At 42.2% G+C, this 20,000-nt stretch overlaps 3 protein-coding genes across 4 annotated transcripts in view; 1 reads left to right on the forward strand and 2 right to left on the reverse strand.

Annotated features, from left to right (window-relative positions):
• The window catches only part of cog5 (component of oligomeric golgi complex 5), a 26,586-nt gene extending 21,082 nt beyond the window's left edge, over positions 1-5,504 (reverse strand). Inside the window, exons 1-7 of the mRNA XM_060889371.1 lie at positions 5,350-5,504; positions 796-935; positions 662-719; positions 524-578; positions 372-441; positions 139-259; positions 1-3 (exon numbers count right to left, since the gene is read on the reverse strand). The exon at positions 1-3 is cut by the window's left edge and continues 128 nt beyond it. Coding sequence (XP_060745354.1) covers positions 1-3; positions 139-259; positions 372-441; positions 524-578; positions 662-719; positions 796-935; positions 5,350-5,389 — 487 coding nt within the window. The 5' untranslated portion in view covers positions 5,390-5,504. The remainder of the gene's footprint in view (positions 4-138; positions 260-371; positions 442-523; positions 579-661; positions 720-795; positions 936-5,349) is intronic.
• Positions 5,505-5,840: 336 nt separating this feature from the next.
• On the forward strand, positions 5,841-17,183 carry LOC132858890 (tRNA-dihydrouridine(20a/20b) synthase [NAD(P)+]-like). Of its 2 annotated transcripts, XM_060889435.1 has the most exons (11): positions 5,849-6,093; positions 7,181-7,302; positions 7,381-7,621; positions 7,702-7,945; positions 14,360-14,451; positions 15,410-15,510; positions 15,597-15,744; positions 15,830-15,965; positions 16,097-16,199; positions 16,407-16,507; positions 16,602-17,183. In XM_060889435.1, the coding sequence occupies exons 1-11, from the start codon at positions 6,032-6,034 to the stop codon at positions 16,635-16,637; spliced, it is 1,386 nt and encodes a 461-aa protein (XP_060745418.1). In that variant the 5' UTR covers positions 5,849-6,031; the 3' UTR covers positions 16,638-17,183. The 2 variants fall into 2 exon arrangements, with proteins under 2 accessions (XP_060745417.1, XP_060745418.1); XM_060889434.1 differs by lacking the exons at positions 14,360-14,451; positions 15,410-15,510; positions 15,597-15,744; ... (2 more) ...; positions 16,407-16,507; positions 16,602-17,183 and adding an exon at positions 8,037-8,372 and having other exon boundaries at positions 5,841-6,093; positions 7,702-7,928.
• A 121-nt stretch (positions 17,184-17,304) lies between these two features.
• slco1c1 (solute carrier organic anion transporter family, member 1C1) overlaps positions 17,305-20,000 on the reverse strand; it is a 19,065-nt gene continuing 16,369 nt past the window's right edge. Inside the window, exons 11-15 of the mRNA XM_060889381.1 lie at positions 19,542-19,707; positions 18,797-18,966; positions 18,633-18,697; positions 18,410-18,527; positions 17,305-18,275 (exon numbers count right to left, since the gene is read on the reverse strand). Coding sequence (XP_060745364.1) covers positions 18,050-18,275; positions 18,410-18,527; positions 18,633-18,697; positions 18,797-18,966; positions 19,542-19,707 — 745 coding nt within the window. The 3' untranslated portion in view covers positions 17,305-18,049. The remainder of the gene's footprint in view (positions 18,276-18,409; positions 18,528-18,632; positions 18,698-18,796; positions 18,967-19,541; positions 19,708-20,000) is intronic.

Raw genomic sequence — 20,000 nt, forward strand, 5'->3', positions numbered from 1 at the left:
AGTCTGAAAGACACATCAGATCAGATCATTAATGAAAGTGTACACAGATACTAGAGAGAGATGGCAGAGATTGGTCACCTAGTTCACGAGGTTTGTTTATGAAGCTCACTCTACTAAAGGTGTTAGTTGTTCATTCACCCAATTCATTGAGGCTCTGAGCAGCTTTAGTCAGCTCCCGGCTCCCCCCCTGAAGCTGACCCTGGAGCCGTTTACTCAGATACAGGATTCGGATGATCCTCCTGAGAAGATCACACACAACCTGCAGAAGAGCACACACAGAACCTAGACTCCTAGTGTTTCACAGTCACCTGACAGAAGGACATGAGACACGTGTGTGTGAGGAAGACAGATTACACTCTCTCTGACCGTACCTGCAGTCGGGCCAGCTGGGCCGTCCGGGCCACAATCTTATTATAGGGGTCAACAATTTTGCCCTTTATCCTTTGTGTGAGAGAAGATAAATATGTTTTAATACTAGTGTTAAAAGCCACTATAACACGAGCCCACTGTGACTGAGCTTTACCTGTCCACAGCACTCTGTAACGCAGCTATCCGAGACTGCATCATTTCAAGCACACCTACAAGACATCAGAGTATAATCTGTGAATCAGTGGACAGAGGAACAGGACGTACTGTAGGTCACCCTGAGGGTAAACATTACCTTCTAGAGACTCGATTCCAGTTGCCTGAGCAAGTAGATCTTCATGTCTGGCCACAACCTGCAGGACACATGAGCAGTTAGTAAACACAGCAGTAGGAGGAGGACAGTAGAACAGGACACACACACACACACACCTGGCAGTGAAGCTCCTTATCCAGCTGACTGATGCCCTCTGCAAGCTTGGCCAGATGTTCAGCGATCACTGCATGATGGATGGCATGAGCTGTGTAGGTCTTCACATCAAACTCCTCACTCAGGAAGTCTGTGTAACATTCTACAGCACAATCACGCGCTCCATCAATCACGCGCTCCATCAATCACGCGCTCCATCAATCACGCGCTCCATCAATCACGCGCTCCATCAATCACGCGCTCCATCAATCATGCGCTCCATCACTCAATCAATCACACGCTCCATCAATCACACGCTCCATCAATCACACGCTTCATCAATCACACGCTCCATCACTCAATCAACCACGCGCTCCGTCAACCACACGCTCCATCAATCACACGCTCCATCAATCAATCAATCACATGCTCCATCAATCAATCAATCACACGCTCCATCAATCAATCAATCACATGCTCCATCAATCAATCAATCACACGCTCCGTCACTCAATCAACCACGCGCTCCGTCAACCACACGCTCCATCAATCACACGCTCCATCAATCAATCAATCACATGCTCCATCAATCACACGCTCCATCAATCAATCAATCACATGCTCCATCAATCACACACTCCATCAATCAATCAATCACACGCTCCATCAATCACACGCTCCATCAATCAATCACACGCTCCATCAATCACACGCTCCATCAATCAATCAATCACACGCTCCATCAATCACACGCTCCATCAATCACACGCTCCATCAATCACACACTCCATCAATCAATCAATCACACGCTCCATCAATCACACGCTCCATCAATCACACGCTCCATCAATCAATCACACGCTCCATCAATTAATCAATCACACGCTCCATCAATTAATCAATCACACGCGCCATCAATCAATCACACGCTCCATCAATCACACGCTCCATCAATCACACGCTCCATCAATCAATCAATCACACGCTCCATCAATCAATCAATCACACGCGCCATCAATCAATCAATCACACGCGCCATCAATCACACGCTCCATCAATCACACGCTCCATCAATCAATCACACGCGCCATCAATCACACGCTCCATCAATCACACGCTCCACCAATCACACGCTCCACCAATCACACGCTCCATCAATCAATCACACACTCCATCAATCAATCAATCACACGCTCCATCACTCAATCAACCACACGCTCCGTCAACCACACGCTCCATCAATCACACGCTCCATCAATCAATCACACGCTCCATCAATCAATCAATCACACACTCCATCAATCAATTAATCACACGCTGCATCAATCAATCACACGCGCCATCAATCACACGCGCCATCAATCACACGCGCCATCAATCACACACTCCATCAATCACACACTCCATCAATCACACACTCCATCAATCACACACTCCATCAATCACACACTCCACCAATCACACACTCCACCAATCAATCAATCACACACTCCATCAATCAATCAATCACACGCTCCATCACTCAATCAACCACACGCTCCGTCAACCACACGCTCCATCCATCACACGCTCCATCAATCAATCACACGCTCCATCAATCAATCAATCACATGCTCCATCAATCACACACTCCATCAATCAATCAATCACATGCTCCATCAATCACACGCTCCATCAATCAATCACACGCTCCATCAATCAATCACACGCTCCATCAATCAATCACACGCTCCATCAATCAATCACACGCTCCATCAATCACATGCTCCATCAATCACACACTCCATCAATCAATTAATCACACGCTCCATACATCAATCACACACTCCATCAATCAATCACACACTCCATCAATCACACGCTCCATCCATCAATCACACGCTCCATCCATCAATCACATGCTCCATCAATCAATCAATCACACGCTCCATCCATCAATCACACGCTCCATCAATCACACGCTCCATCAATCACACGCTCCATCAATCAATCAATCACACGCTCCATCAATCACACGCTCCATCAATCACACGCTCCATCAATCACACGCTCCATCAATCACACGCTCCATCAATCAATCAATCACATGCTCCATCAATCAATCAATCACACGCTCCATCAATCAATCAATCACACGCTCCATCAATCACACGCTCCATCAATCAATCACACGCTCCATCAATCAATCACACGCGCCATCAATCACACGCGCCATCAATCACACGCGCCATCAATCACACGCGCCATCAATCACACGCGCCATCAATCACACGCGCCATCAATCACACGCGCCATCAATCACACACTCCATCAAACACACGCTCCATCAATCAATCACACACTCCATCAATCACACACTCCATCAATCAATCAATCACACACTCCATCAATCAATCAATCACACACTCCATCAATCAATCAATCAATCACACACTCCATCAATCAATCAATCAATCAATCACACACTCCATCAATCAATCAATCACTCCATCAATCAATTAATCACACACTCCATCAATCAATCACACGCTCCATCAATCACACACTCCATCAATCACACGCTCCATCAATCAATCACACGCTCCATCAATCAATCACACGCTCCATCAATCAATCAATCACACGCTCCATCAATCACACACTCCATCAATCAATCAATCACACACTCCATCAATCAATTAATCACACGCTCCATCCATCAATCACACGCTCCATCAATCAATCACACGCGCCATCAATCACACGCGCCATCAATCACACGCGCCATCAATCACACGCGCCATCAATCACACGCGCCATCAATCACACGCGCCATCAATCACACGCGCCATCAATCACACACTCCATCAATCACACACTCCATCAAACACACGCTCCATCAATCAATCACACACTCCATCAATCACACACTCCATCAATCAATCAATCACACACTCCATCAATCAATCAATCACACACTCCATCAATCAATCAATCAATCACACACTCCATCAATCAATCAATCAATCACACACTCCATCAATCAATCAATCACACACTCCATCAATCAATTAATCACACGCTCCATCAATCAATCACACGCTCCATCAATCACACACTCCATCAATCACACGCTCCATCAATCAATCACACGCTCCATCAATCAATCACACGCTCCATCAATCAATCAATCACACGCTCCATCAATCACACACTCCATCAATCAATCAATCACACACTCCATCAATCAATTAATCACACGCTCCATCCATCAATCACACGCTCCATCAATCAATCACACACTCCATCAATCAATCAATCACACACTCCATCAATCAATCAATCACATGCTCCATCAATCACACACTCCATCAATCAATCACACACTCCATCAATCACACGCTCCATCAATCACACGCTCCATCAATCAATTAATCACACGCTCCATCCATCAATCACACGCTCCATCAATCACACACTCCATCAATCAATCAATCCCACACTCCATCAATCAATTAATCCCACACTCCATCAATCAATTAATCCCACACTCCATCAATCAATTACTCACACGCTCCATCAATCAATCACACGCTCCATCAATCAATCACACGCTCCATCAATCAATCAATCACACACTCCATCAATCAATCAATCACACACTCCATCAATCAATCAATCAATCAATCACACACTCCATCAATCAATTAATCACACGCTCCATCCATCAATCACACACTCCACCAATCAATCAATCACACACTCAATCAATCAATCACACACTCCATCAATCAATCACACGCTCCATCAATCAATCAATCACACGCTCCATCCATCAATCACACGCTCCATCCATCAATCACACACTCCATCAATCAGACACTCCATCAATCACACACTCCATCAATCACACACTCCATCAATCACACACTCCATCAATCACACACTCCGTCAGTCACACACTCCGTCAGTCACACATTCACCCACTTAATCAATCACTGACACACACTCACTACCTCACTCACCACTACATACTCACTACACACACACACAATACACACACAGACACACACACACACACACACAACACTACACACACACACAACACTACACACACTCACAACACTACACTACACTACACACTACACACACAACACTACACACACACACACACACACACTCACAACACTACACACACACACACAACACTACACACACACACACACACACACAACACTACACTACACACACACACACAATACACACAACACTACACACACACACACACTACACACACACACACTACACACACACACACACTACACACACACACACAACACTACACTACACACACACACACAATACACACAACACTACACACACACACTACACACACACACACACTACACACACACACACAACACTACACTACACACACACACACAATACACACAACACTACACACACACACACTACACACACACACACTACACACACACACACACACACACACACACACACACACACACACACACACACACACACACACACACACAGAGCTGTAAGCCCGACACACTGTGAATAAAGGAGAACATTACCATTGATCAGAAGAGAGTTGTTAGCTGAGTCGGCCGCCATTGCTGCCACCTCACATGTGACGTATAATTTCTGCGACGCATTAAAAACGCGATGTTATTAATTTAAGCAAATAAAAACAGTACTATCAGTAACATCTGAACATTGTGCACATTGTACACACTTACAGCAGATAAGTGCCCTGTTTCACAAACTAATAATTATAATCACAGAATGTTTAGATCTGTAATGCGCATGCGCACAACAACAGGATTTCCGGTGTGTGGAATGAAAACAGGACAAAATAAAAGTCATGATGTTAAAAGATAAACCCTTTTTATTCTAGCTGTCAGTAAAGACTTACAGATGTTTTGTTGGGAACAGTCAATTTACATCACCTTTATGCTGTTTATCCTGGATAAACTACGATATCCCATAATATCCTAAGCGTCTCTATATTGTCTTCTATGCATGTTATGGTCGGTCGGAACTAAACCGGCGGGCTTTGGGACCGGGTGGACACCTGAGCATGCGGACTGTAAACAGCTGCACGAGCCACACGAGGGTTTATTTACACTGGTGTTAGCTGTAATTATAAACTACACACATTTGTATGAACATGTACAGTGTGTAGTGTGATGTAGTTTAGTGTGACCTGTGAACATGACCGCACTTCTACTTACATGAATGGTCCTCTAACTCAAGATGGAGTTATTTGAAAACGGGAGGGTGGTAAAAGTTTGTGCCCCAATGGTGCGCTATTCCAAGTAAGTGTAGTCTGTGTGTAGTCTGTGTGTGTGTGTGTGTGTAGTGCGTGTGTGTGTGTAGTCTGTGTGTGTAGTCTCTCTCTCTGTGTGTGTGTGTGTAGTCTGTGTGTGTGTGTGTAGTCTGTGTGTGTGTGTGTGTGTCTAGTGCGTGTGTGTAGTCCGTGTGTGTGTAGTGCGTGTGTGTGTGTAGTCTGTGTGTGTAGTCCGTGTGTGTAGTCTCTCTGTGTGTGTGTGTAGTCTGTGTGTGTCTGTAGTGTGTCTAGTCCGTGTGTGTGTGTGTGTGTGTGTGTGTGTGTGTGTGTGTGTGGTCTGTCTGTGTGTGTGTGTGTGTGTGTAGTCTGTGTGTGTGTAGTGTGTGTAGTGCGTGTAGTCTGTCTGTGTGTGTAGTGTGTGTGTGTAGTGTGTGTAGTCTCTGTGTGTGTAATGTGACTGTGTAGTGTGTGTGTAGTCTGTGTGTGTAGTCCGTGTGTGTGTGTGTAGTCTGTTTGTGTGTGTAGTCCGTGTGTCTCTGTGTGTAGTCTCTGTGTGTGTGTCTGTTTGTGTGTCTGTGTGTGTAGTCTCTGTGTGTGTAGTCTGTGTGTGTAATGTGACTGTGTAGTGTGTGTGTAGTCTGTGTGTGTGTGTGTGTGTGTGTGTGTGTGTGTGTAGTGAGTATGAAGTGAAGTGTGTGTGTGTAGTGTTTGTAGTGTGTGTGTGTCTAGTGTGTGTGTGTGTGTAGTGTTTGTAGTGTGTGTGTCTAGTATGTGTGTCTAGTGTGTGTGTGTGTGTGTAGTGTTTGTAGTGTGTGTGTGTAGTGAGTATATAGTGAAGCGTTTGGGTGTGTGTGTGTAGTGTTTGTAGTGTGTGTGTGTCTAGTGTGTGTGTCTGTAAGTGTGTGTGTCATGTGTGTCTGTGAGTCAGTTGGTGATTGATTGATTGTGTGTGAGCAAGTGAGCGTGTGAGAGATTGAGTGATTGATTGGTTGAGGTGAGTGTTTGTGTCTGTGTCTGAGTGTGTGTGGGTGTGTGAGTGTCTGAGTGTGTGTGTGTGTGTGTGTGTGTGTGTGAATGTTTTTCCACATGGGTAACACTGTGCTGTCCTTCATCAGGCTGGCCTTCAGGTCTCTAGTCCGGAAGTATGACTGTGACCTGTGCTTCTCTCCTATGATCGTTGCAGCTGATTTCATTCGTTCTGCTAAAGCCAGAGACAGTGAGCTGACCACGAACTCCTGTAAGTCTGAGTGAACATGCACAAGGTTGTCCAGCATGCTGTGCTTCACTCTCACCTGTGCTCACCTTTTCCTCCCAGCTGACCGACCTCTGATCATCCAGTTCGCTGCAACAGAAGCTCAGACCCTGGCGACTGCTGCAGGTTTGGTCGCCCCTTTCTCTGATGGTGTGGATCTGAACTGTGGCTGTCCTCAGAGGTGGGCCATGGCCGAGGGCTACGGAGCATGCTTAATGAACAAACCCCAGGTAGTGAAGGACATGGTGAGACACGTCAGGAACCAGGTGGACAAGCCCAATTACGCCGTGTCCGTTAAGATAAGGTGTTTATCTGTATTCTCCTCATCCCTATAATCTGCCCACGTGTTTATGCTTCATGCTCAGCTTTCCAGTTGAATTGCAGAATTCACAAGGACGTGAGGAAGACCGTGGACCTGTGTCAGAAGGCAGAAGCAGCCGGTGTGTCCTGGATCACGGTTCACGGGAGGACATCCGACGAGAGACACCAACCGGTACATTACGACGTCATCAGGGTCATTAAGGAGAGCCTGCGAGTCCCAGTCATTGCTAACGGAGATATTAAAACTCCTGGAGACGTTGAGGCTGTGTGTGAACTGACAGGGGTGGATGGTATATCACCTACATTTGTGTCTTCATATAAATAAACACACACATTGCTCATTCATGCAGTTAATCAGCCATTCACGTGTGTGTACTCATTGTGATGTTTCCTTCCAGGTGTGATGTCTGCTCGGGGATTACTGGCCAATCCAGCCCTGTTCTCAGGGTACCATCACACTCCGTTGGAGTGTTTGTGGGACTGGGTGAACATCGCCTTGGACCAGGGGACTCCGTTTACCTGCTTCCACCATCACCTGATCTACATGCTGGAACACATTACATCTCAGCCTGAGAGGAAGGTGTTCAATGGTTTATCCAGTACATCTGCAGTCATTGATTATCTCCACAACACCTACGGCTCTCTATAGTTAGGAATACACAACTTTTTTATATTGTAATAAAAAAAAAATAAAGAGACTTGAATAAAGGTAATCATATATGTCTTTATAATTACATGGTGGAAAATGCAAATGGATGGTTAACTATTATTATTGTTTTTATTTATGATGTTTATATGGCCACTGTAGCCTCAGATTCAGGTGTTGTAGCACATATTCATCTCACTTTGACCTTCTGAGATGTTTTTCTGCTCACCACAGTTGTAAAGAGAGATTCATCTGGAAACAAGTCTGACCCTTGTCCTTCATCCTCTGCAGAGATCCTAATATTCACTGAGATTATATAGTGATGTAGAGGGTTTTACACTGAGATTATATACTGATGTAGAGGGTTTTACACTGAGATTATATAGTGATGTAGAGGGTTTTACACTGAGATTATATAGTGATGTAGACGGTTTTACACTGAGATTATATACTGATGTAGAGGGTTTTACACTGAGATTATATACTGATGTAGAGGGTTTTACACTGAGATTATATAGTGATGTAGAGGGTTTTACACTGAGATTATATAGTGATGTAGACGGTTTTACACTGAGATTATATAGTGATGTAGACGGTTTTACACTGAGATTATATACTGATGTAGAGGGTTTTACACTGAGATTATATAGTGATGTAGAGGGTTTTACACTGAGATTATATACTGATGTAGAGGGTTTTACACTGAGATTATATAGTGATGTAGAGGGTTTTACACTGAGATTATATTGATGTAGACGGTTTTACACTGAGATTATACAGTGATGTAGAGGGTTTTACACTGAGATTATATAGTGATGTAGACGGTTTTACACAGATTATATAGTGATGTAGAGGGTTTTACACTGAGATTATATAGTGATGTAGAGGGTTTTACACTGAGATTATATAGTGATGTAGAGGGTTTTACACTGAGATTATATAGTGATGTAGAGGGTTTTACACTGAGATTATATAGTGATGTAGAGGGTTTTACACTGAGATTATATACTGATGTAGAGGGTTTTACACTGAGATTATATAGTGATGTAGAGGGTTTTACACTGAGATTATATACTGATGTAGAGGGTTTTACACTGAGATTATATAGTGATGTAGTTTTTTTCACTGATATTATATACTGATGTAGTTTTTTTCACTGAGATTATATAGTGATGTAGTTTTTTTCACTGAGATTATATAGTGATGTAGTTTTTTTCACTGAGATTATATTGATGTAGACGGTTTTACACTGAGATTATACAGTGATGTAGAGGGTTTTACACTGAGATTATATAGTGATGTAGAGGGTTTTACACTGAGATTATATAGTGATGTAGAGGGTTTTACACTGAGATTATATAGTGATGTAGAGGGTTTTACACTGAGATTATATAGTGATGTAGAGGGTTTTACACTGAGATTATATAGTGATGTAGAGGGTTTTACACTGAGATTATATAGTGATGTAGACGGTTTTACACTGAGATTATATAGTGATGTAGAGGGTTTTACACTGAGATTATATACTGATGTAGAGGGTTTTACACTGAGATTATATAGTGATGTAGAGGGTTTTACACTGAGATTATATACTGATGTAGAGGGTTTTACACTGAGATTATATAGTGATGTAGAGGGTTTTACACTGAGATTATATTGATGTAGACGGTTTTACACTGAGATTATACAGTGATGTAGAGGGTTTTACACTGAGATTATATAGTGATGTAGACGGTTTTACACAGATTATATAGTGATGTAGAGGGTTTTACACTGAGATTATATAGTGATGTAGAGGGTTTTACACTGAGATTATATAGTGATGTAGAGGGTTTTACACTGAGATTATATAGTGATGTAGAGGGTTTTACACTGAGATTATATAGTGATGTAGACGGTTTTACACTGAGATTATATAGTGATGTAGAGGGTTTTACACTGAGATTATATACTGATGTAGAGGGTTTTACACTGAGATTATATAGTGATGTAGAGGGTTTTACACTGAGATTATATACTGATGTAGAGGGTTTTACACTGAGATTATATAGTGATGTAGAGGGTTTTACACTGAGATTATATACTGATGTAGAGGGTTTTACACTGAGATTATATAGTGATGTAGTTTTTTTCACTGATATTATATACTGATGTAGTTTTTTTCACTGAGATTATATAGTGATGTAGTTTTTTTCACTGAGATTATATAGTGATGTAGTTTTTTTCACTGAGATTATATTGATGTAGACGGTTTTACACTGAGATTATACAGTGATGTAGAGGGTTTTACACTGAGATTATATAGTGATGTAGACGGTTTTACACTGAGATTATATAGTGATGTAGAGGGTTTTACACTGAGATTATATAGTGATGTAGAGGGTTTTACACTGAGATTATATAGTGATGTAGAGGGTTTTACACTGAGATTATATAGTGATGTAGAGGGTTTTACACTGAGATTATATAGTGATGTAGACGGTTTTACACTGAGATTATATAGTGATGTAGAGGGTTTTACACTGAGATTATATACTGATGTAGAGGGTTTTACACTGAGATTATATAGTGATGTAGAGGGTTTTACACTGAGATTATATACTGATGTAGAGGGTTTTACACTGAGATTATATAGTGATGTAGAGGGTTTTACACTGAGATTATATACTGATGTAGAGGGTTTTACACTGAGATTATATAGTGATGTAGTTTTTTTCACTGATATTATATACTGATGTAGTTTTTTTCACTGAGATTATATAGTGATGTAGTTTTTTTCACTGAGATTATATAGTGATGTAGTTTTTTTCACTGAGATTATACTATAATATAAGATACAGCTCAGTAGGTTGAGTTAATGTTTAGGTCACACATCACTGTGATACAGCCACGTACTTAAACATCTGAGTGGTTGTACCTTGGTGTTCCTAATAAAGTGTGCACTGAGTCTATATTAGGACGGTGTGAGTTTACACGTTTATAACCCCTGTGTGTGCTTTCATTTTGAACACATTCTGAAGTTAACCCGGAAGTAAAAAGAGCTGAGCTGGGACGCGACGCTTTTTCTTCTAAACTTTCCGTCGTGTTTATTAAGTGTGTTTTATGATGTTTCTCAGCTGAACTACGCTGAAGTGAGTATTTAGTCTTACACACATGCTGTTTCACCACAATATTACAGCTTGTTCAGGTATTTTTGGTGTTTAACTGCCAGGAAAAACCTGCAGCACACAAGATGTCGCAGTCCTCTTTAAACGTGTAAACTTTAAGTGATAAGTAGTTTTATAAGGTGATTAGTGTTTACATTATTAATCCTCTGTACGCATGCGCGTCTTTTACACAGTGCTAATAATTTATTTACATCTCTAAACCTTCACATGATCAGGAAAAGGTTAGGAAAACTTTAGAACAAACTTCTCACCAGCTACATTAACAGAAAAGGAACATAAACCCATAAATAAGTGATAGCTGTGGACGAATCCCAGACATGAGGTTATATATGAACATATTTGCCCCTTTTACCCCGAGGCAGTTTGAGTTCGGAGCCTAATTTAGAACCAGTTCCTTCTTGTTCGACACCCAAAGCTGGCTCTGAACCAGGAAGCATATATAGTGTGTGTGTGTGTGTGTGTGTGTGTCCAGACTAATGTCACTGTAATAGATCAGTGTTATTGTTTCCTTAATGTTTTTGTCACCGAACAGTTTTTATAAAACATCCCACAGCAAACCACTAAGCTTTAAAATGAACTAACACGCTTCATTGCTTCAGATATCATGTTAAAAGTGGACATAAGCCTATGTATAAACCCTGTATGAGCCTACATTAAAATGACGTGAAATTTGAGCTTAAGTCAGGAATAAGTTAGTCAGGAATAAGTTAGTTAGGAATAAGTTAGTTAGGAATAAGTTAGTTAGGAATAAGTTAGTCAGGAATAAGTTAGTCAGGAATAAGTTAGTCAGGAATAAGTTAGGAATAAGTTAGTTAGGAATAAGTTAGTTAGGAATAAGTTAGTTACACGCTGCTGATAAAACAACAAATAAAGGCTATCATTGCTGTCGGGAGTGTAGCAGGCGCGATTAGAGTAGTGAAAACACGGAATGGAATTTCATCTATATGGACTCTAATGAGCCAAGTGGAATGGAGTTCAGGAAGCAGCAGCGTGGTCAATGCTGTAGGTAAAACGCGGAATGGACTTTTATTAGTGCATTCCTCAAGCAGAATGGATTCGACTGGCAGCGCTCTGAAAAGTGAACAGACATGCGCTGAAAAGTGGGTGGGTCCAATATTATTGGTCTTAAAAAGTGGGTGGGTCCAATATTATTGGTCTGAAAAGTGGGTGGGTCCAATATTATTGTTCTTAAAAAGTGGGTGGGTCCAATATTATTGGTCTTAAAAAGTGGGTGGGTCCAATATTATTGGTCTTAAAAAGTGGGTGGGTCCAATATTATTGATCTTAAAAAGTGGGTGGGTCCAATATTATTGGTCTTAAAAAGTGGGTGGGTCCAATATTATTGATCTTAAAAAGTGGGTGGGTCCAATATTATTGTTCTTAAAAAGTGGGTGGGTCCAATATTATTGATCTTAAAAAGTGGGTGGGTCCAATATTATTGTTCTTAAAAAGTGGGTGGGTCCTGTCCCACCCACATATAATGGTTCCGACGCCCCTGCATAAGTAGCACCAAAAAGGTTGCTGGTCTAGACTTAAAGGTGGGGTCTCCGATGTTTGAGAAATGCTTCAGAAAACAAACAAAACAACCATCAAAACTAACGTGTAGCCAATGAGCAGAAAGGGGCGGGGCTTGTCAATATGCGGCGGAGAGAGTGTTCAGTGCGCATGTGTGACATTAGCAGAAAGCGGTTTTAACATTGACATGGAGGATAAAAACAAAAAAAGAAAGAGAAGAAAGACTTACGATAAGGTAAGAAGTAGGACGTGTTAATATAGGATCAGCTTTCCAGCGCTGGAGAGAACTGAAGGAGCAGGAAGTTGGTCACATATTCACAGATGGCAGAGCTACTGTTAGCGCCTGGGGGTGGGGTTACTGTTAGAGCCTTTGATAATGTACCTTAAGTAGGGGCTGGGGCGGGGCTACTGTTAGCGCCCGGGGGCGGGGCTACTGTTAGCGCCTGGGGGTGGGGTTACTGTTAGTGCCTTTGATAATGTACCTTAAGTAGGGGCTGGGGGCGGGGCTACTGTTAGCGCCTTCGATAATGTACCTTAAGGGGGACCTGGAGGCGGGGTATTAACAATAGAGCAACATCCGCCATTGTTGATGTGTTTGTGTTTGCCGCTGCTGAGCTAACGTTGCTGTGTAACGTGACACGTATACAGTGACGTCAGACTCGACTCTGTGATGCTCTCTAACCGATGGAAAGGCAAACCGGTTCTTAGAAGGTTCACCAGTGGAACCAACTTTGAACCAGCACCAGTGCTAGCTCTGAACCAGCACCCGGTTCTTTCTGGTGGAAAAGGGGCAATATGTGCTATAGGTCCAGAACACTGTTATATATGGCCGAAGTGTGCTATAGGTCCAGAACACTGTTATATATGGCCGAAGTGTGCTATAGGTCCAGAACACTGTTATATATGGCCGAAGTGTGCTATAGGTCCAGAACACTGTTATATATGGCCGAAGTGTGCTATAGGTCCAGAACACTGTTATGGTTATAGCTAGGTTAGGGAGCACATGTAGTGAACAGGATCTGTTTGGGATTCAGACTTCAGTCCTCTCCTTTCTGATATTCCCACAGACTTAAACACTAAATATTTTGGTCATTTAAAATTCCAACCCAAGTTCTAGTGGTATATAGTTTAAGTCTAATGCTAATGGCTAATGTCACACTATTTCTATACAGATAAAATACTCTGTTTTATTTATTTATACTTCACCTTACAATTTTAGTTTCAGAGCACTCTGTGGTGTCAATGATGATCTTTATGGCATCATCATCATCATCATCATCATCATCATTATTTTAGGTTGCCAGGTTGTAATAAATACTGTAAAGTTTTGAAACCCCCTCTACAACATGTTTCAGCCTGTCGTGTTCCTGACAGGAAGTACTGACCTGTAGAGATGACTTTGCAGTGGACTGCAGTGGCCTTGTTCCTCTATGTTGAGATGGGGATTCTCCTCCTGCTCTGCCTGCCCTTCATCTCAGCTAAAAGGTAAACTGGTCTCCTCACTCTGAGAGGAGTTCTGTAGGGCTTTCTCCAAACAGTGGATCTGGAGCGTTACCTGGAATCTGTTCTGCTGCTCCACCCATCCATCCATTTATCTATCCATCTATACATTCTTAAACAAGCCATCCATCCTTCCATCCTAATACACATCAATTTACTCCTCCAGGAGGTCACAATCAGAATGAACCAGTGATTTAATGTAGTGTGTTGTGGATGTAATTCGACCTTCGTCTAGTTTGACCCTAAACTCTCTCTCTCTTCTATCCCTCTCTCTCTCTCTCTTTCTCTCTCTCGCTCTTCTCTCTCTTTCTCTCTCACTCTTTTCTCTCTCTCTCTTCTCTCTCTCACCCTCTCTCTCTCTCTTGCCCTTTCTCTCTCTCTCCCTCTCGCCCTCTCTCTCTCTTCCTCTCTCTCGTCCTCTCTCTCTCTCTCTCTCTCTCTCTCTCTCTCTCTCTCTCTCTCTCTCTCTCTCTCTCTCTCTCTGTCTCACTCTTCTCTCTTTTCTCTCTCTCTCTCTCTTCTCTCTCTCTCGCCCTTTCTCTCTCTCTCTCTCCCTCTCTCTCTCTTCTCTCTCTCTCTCTCTCTCTCTCTCTCTCGCCCTCTCTTCTCTCTCTCTCGCCCTCTCTTCTCTCTCTCTCGCCCTTTCTCTCTCTCGCCCTTTCTCTCTCTTGCCCTTTCTCTCTCTCTCCCTCTCTCTCCCTCTCTCTCTTTTTTCTCCCTCTCTCTCTTTTCTCTCTCTCTCCCCCCTTTCTCTCTCTCTCTCTCTCTCTCTCTATCTCTCTCTCTCTCACTCCCTCTCTCTCTTTTCTCTCTCTCTCTCTCTCTCTTCTCTCTCCCTCTCTATCTTCTCTCTCTCTCTCTCTCTCTCTCTCTCTCTCTCTCTCTCTCTCTCTCTCTCTCTTCTCTCTCCCTCTCTATCCCCCCCCCCCCTCTCTCTGTGCAGATGGCAGACCATCTTCAATCTAAACATATGGAATCAAGTTTCTTGGTTGTGGAAAAGAGGATTTCTGGCAATGATCATTATCCTGATTGTTCTCTTTCTGGGTATGTGACGTGCCTCCACTCTGTTAACAACAACAATAACGGTGCTGTGACGAGCTTTTCTCTAATGGACATGTTCTGTCGTGTAGACGCGGTGAGGGAGGTGAGGAAGTACTCAGGAACTCAGATCAATAAAGACTCTAAGATGTACCCTAATCTGTTTGACCATGTGCACATGAAGCTCTTTAGAGCTCAGAGGAACTTGTACATCTCAGGAGTCGCCCTCCTCCTGTGGCTGTAATATCCTTCACTCCTTTATAATCATTGGTTCATTCGCCGTTGGCTTTGTTTACTGAGCGTTCATTTTGTGTGTAAACCACAGGGTCATGCGGAGGTTCATCACACTGATCAGTCAACTCGCAGAGGCTGCAAACACCAACTCGGCTCTTCAGGTCCAGATACAGGATGCTAACGAGGCTGCCAAAAAATACATGGAGGAATCTGAACAGCTCAAGCAGGTTTTTCTTTTCTTTATTTAAACACAGACCATTTCCTAAACAGATTACTGGCCCACAGTGTAGGTGTGAATAGATGTCTGCTGATAGATTAACACCCAATCAGTAGAGAGCATGTGTTCCCTCTGCACTAGGCTTTGAACCATTCTACAGGTGATGAACAGACAGCACAAGTTAACGAACGGCTGAGAAAACAAGTGTGCCATCTCACACAGGAGCTCAAGACATCTGCTGAAGGTCAGTGACCAATAACATCTTTAGTCATATATGACCAAAACACCCATGGATACGATTTACCTTTAAATGGCTGAGTAATGAAACTGCAGTACAGACAATTATGTCATTATGTAGTTCACATTTTACTAAAGATGGCCACTGAGCTGTAATGAGGATTAACACACAGTCTGCACAGAAGCTGGTTTCAAGGTGCTTTTGTTCTGACAGCTCTGAACAGGTCTGAATCACAAGCAGAAGCTATTAAAAAGCAAACCGATGCTTTGGCCAGAGATTATGATCAGTTACTTCAAAGCCAAAACCAACTGCAGGTAAACGTTTCCAAACCATTTGTTGGTGTGAACATCACACTGCAGGTTCCTCGGCTCTTTGGACATCGTACTAACCCAGATGTTTTGATCCTAGCGTCGGGCCGAGACTGAAGATAAGAAAGATATTTGAGCTGAACACCAGGCTCAGATTCAGAAGCTGTTATTCAGCAGCATGGCAGCTTGTCCTTCGTCCCAGGGTGACCCCAGGGCACAGAGGTTCATCACGGGGGGAAAAGGACCATGGCTGTTTATCTCTACATGAAGAACTGTATAATGGACCTGCACTTTTCTCTCTTTAGGTTTTATCTCGTCTTCAGTAACTGATTTATAGACTTAAATATACAGTGCTGTGTGAAATGTTTCGCTGTAAAACTATGAAAGTGTAAAGAGTAGTGAACATGAATACATGACGGAGTCAGTAATTGGTGTGAAACTGTTTACAAATGACTCAGGAACTGGTAAAAGACTATCATGTAGAAGCCAAACAATGGTCCCCACAACAGTACTGTATGTTAGTCCCTACCGTTAATCCTGAGATTATATACTGTTATTGAGCTGTTAGTCCTTTTATTTTTATTTTATTGAGCTGAAGTATAGTTCACATTGATGCTTTCTTTTCTACTTTCTCTCTGTTACTCCTGTATAACCAAAGCAATAAATTTGAGTTTATTAAATATATGGTGTATCGATGTGTGTTACCTTTGTAATGATGAAGCCAGATTGTCCGTAAGTCATAGCAACCAGTTAATCAGTGGTTAATAATAATAATAATACTTATGTTTGAGAAAGCAGCACACTGTGATGTCGTTTATTTGTGGAACATTTACACTGGGGAATCTTCAGACATTCTGTGTCCAACCTGGGGATTGATCTCAGTTAGGAGGAACAGCAGCCGTCACCACCCACATCTCATGACTCTCCTGTGTCCACCAGGTAAATCCAGCCAGCACTCTATGTGGAATCCTTCTGAGTGTTAAACATGCTGCATGTCTGATGATACCATCACAAAAACGGCTCTCTTTTAAAAACTTAGAAAACCTACACCAGAGATGGGGGCTCGAGTCATAGGACTTGACTCGAGTCAGACTTAAGTCACAAAATTGAGACTTGATACTCGACTTGGCTTTGACTTGACGTTCATGACTTGAGACTTACTTGCACATGTGTGACTTACTCCCACCTCTGACCTACAGTACACAACTAACTACTCATGGTACGCTGTGTCAATGAAGAGCTCTGTACTTCTCTCCAGTAAAACCAGGGACGGCATTTTAATTCACCGTATTCCTGCAAACACTCACACGGCATTATGTTCAATTTAGTGTTTAGAAAAATACAGACAAAAATAAGAGTTTTGCTTTCCTGTTTACAAAGTAAGCTTTTACACAATTAACATTGAGATAATTTAAAAAAAGAAAGTAGCCTTCCTCCATTTTTTTTATACCTACAAACGTGTACATTCCAATGTCAAAATAGCTGAGTAAAGTTCTGGACTTCACATTGTTCAGTAGATTTTTTTTAAACGCTCTAAAATAACAATTGTCACAAGCGTGTCTCTCTGTCAGGGTCATAATCTGAGCTCCGTGGCGACTGATCCGAGTTGCTGATTTCTTCTTTTCTGAGCGCTTGCAGTTCTGTCCCGTTGTTTCCGTTCGACAGCGTTCTGGTCTTCTGCTTCTTCACGTGCCACTGTAAGACCAGCAGACCTAACACACACAGGAAGAACGAGGCCGTCCTGAGGCCCAGCGTCAGCCCCAGATACGCTAACCTGAAAGAGGAGGAAAAGCTCAAATTCTAACCTGGATGTCTTCCTTTAAGTGTATTAACTCCTCCGATCTTAATGGACTGGGATTATGTGTCGGGATCAATAAATATCCAGGCAGGTTGATGTGAACCCTTTACCTGTAGGCTGTAGTGTTGTAGATTCTACATGCTCCTTTTCCTCCACATTTCTTATGTCCCCATTTCAGACACGTGGTGTCAATGATGGCACCGTAGTATATGGGCGCTGGGATGCCTGCTGTTAAAGGGCACGGTGTATAAGGGGTTGTGTTAGTTAGAATTAGAGCTATACTGACACTCAATAACACAACAACCATACAGTTAGTTTATAAAAAGAATCTACCCAGAGTACGTGTTATTAGGGTGTGAAATCCTAAAGCCAGGGACTTCAGCTCTGGTTTGATGCATCTGTAGTGCGAAGAAACCCAAAATATTATTATAATATAAAATAATTCCCTCTCTGTCAGTTTAGAGTTAAATGAATTCTTCACTATTGATGTGGTTTACCTGATGAGCAGCATGTAACCTGGGGTTCCACCCAGGGAGATGATGAAGGAAGTGATGACGGACAAAGCCAGGAAGTAGGGGAATACTCGCTGACAGTTCTCTCTGTGTCTACACTGCCCCACAGAGGCGGTGTGGTTTCCCTCTGACACACAGCTGCACTGTTCAAACATCTGGACACATCATACACACGCCTCAAATCAGCTGCCGTTCACTAGCACTGTGAAAGTGGACACCATTTTGTTGTTTTTATGATTTTCTTTGTAGGCGTGTGTAGACTTTTATATCCACGGTACACATGATCGCAGTAACTGTGTCTCAGCTCTGGCCTTTAATAGTGTTCAGAACTTTGTACTGATATCCTGATGTACTGTATAATGTATAATCATACAGTACATATCAGACACACTGTATTTGATATTGGAACTTCAATTATTTCCATATCTTTAAAGTTACAAATGAACTTGCAGTAAGAGTTTAATATACAGTTTACATATTGATTTGTAATAAAATTCTTTTATCACAGATTTCCAGAACAGAGCCTGTAAGAAAATATACTCCACTTTGCTTCAGTTACAGACTAAAAATAATATTTTTTTTTTTTTTGGAAGTAAGTTGTGTAACACAGGGTGGATTCAGCAGTGACTATGTCTGATGAAATGCCAAAAAAGGTAACAAACGTTATCTTGTTCTTTATTCCAACAAACACAGCCCATTGTTTGTGATTATGAAAACCAAGTTTTCTCACCATGTCCACTCCGGAGCCTCGAGACATCCGGCACCCAGCCAGGCAGGCAGAGACGTACGTGAGACCGTTCTCACCACACACCGGGTCCCATTCGGTCTCAGAGCACCGACAGTGAGCATTACAGCTCACAAAGAGAGAGCTCTGCTCAATGGAGATATCCTCTGTCCTGTTTAGTACACAAACAAGAGTTTATTATCATTAATGCACCTTGTATACACTATGCATTGTTGTAGTGTGAGCTTTGATCAGTGTATTAACACAAAATATTCCTTCAGCACAGTTATACAATGAGTTTAAAGGAACAAGCGAAGGAAACTAAATAAATACACATTATTCCAGCAATTCAGTACTGTGCCTGAGACATAATAAAATGATGTAAGCATTACACAATTATCAACCACCAAAAAATACAATCACAAGTTTTAAAAGTCCTGAAGACTGCCTCAAGTCATGAGCATT

The sequence above is a fragment of the Tachysurus vachellii genome, chromosome 16 (genome assembly GCF_030014155.1).
Source record: "Tachysurus vachellii isolate PV-2020 chromosome 16, HZAU_Pvac_v1, whole genome shotgun sequence".
Lineage (NCBI taxonomy): Eukaryota > Metazoa > Chordata > Actinopteri > Siluriformes > Bagridae > Tachysurus > Tachysurus vachellii.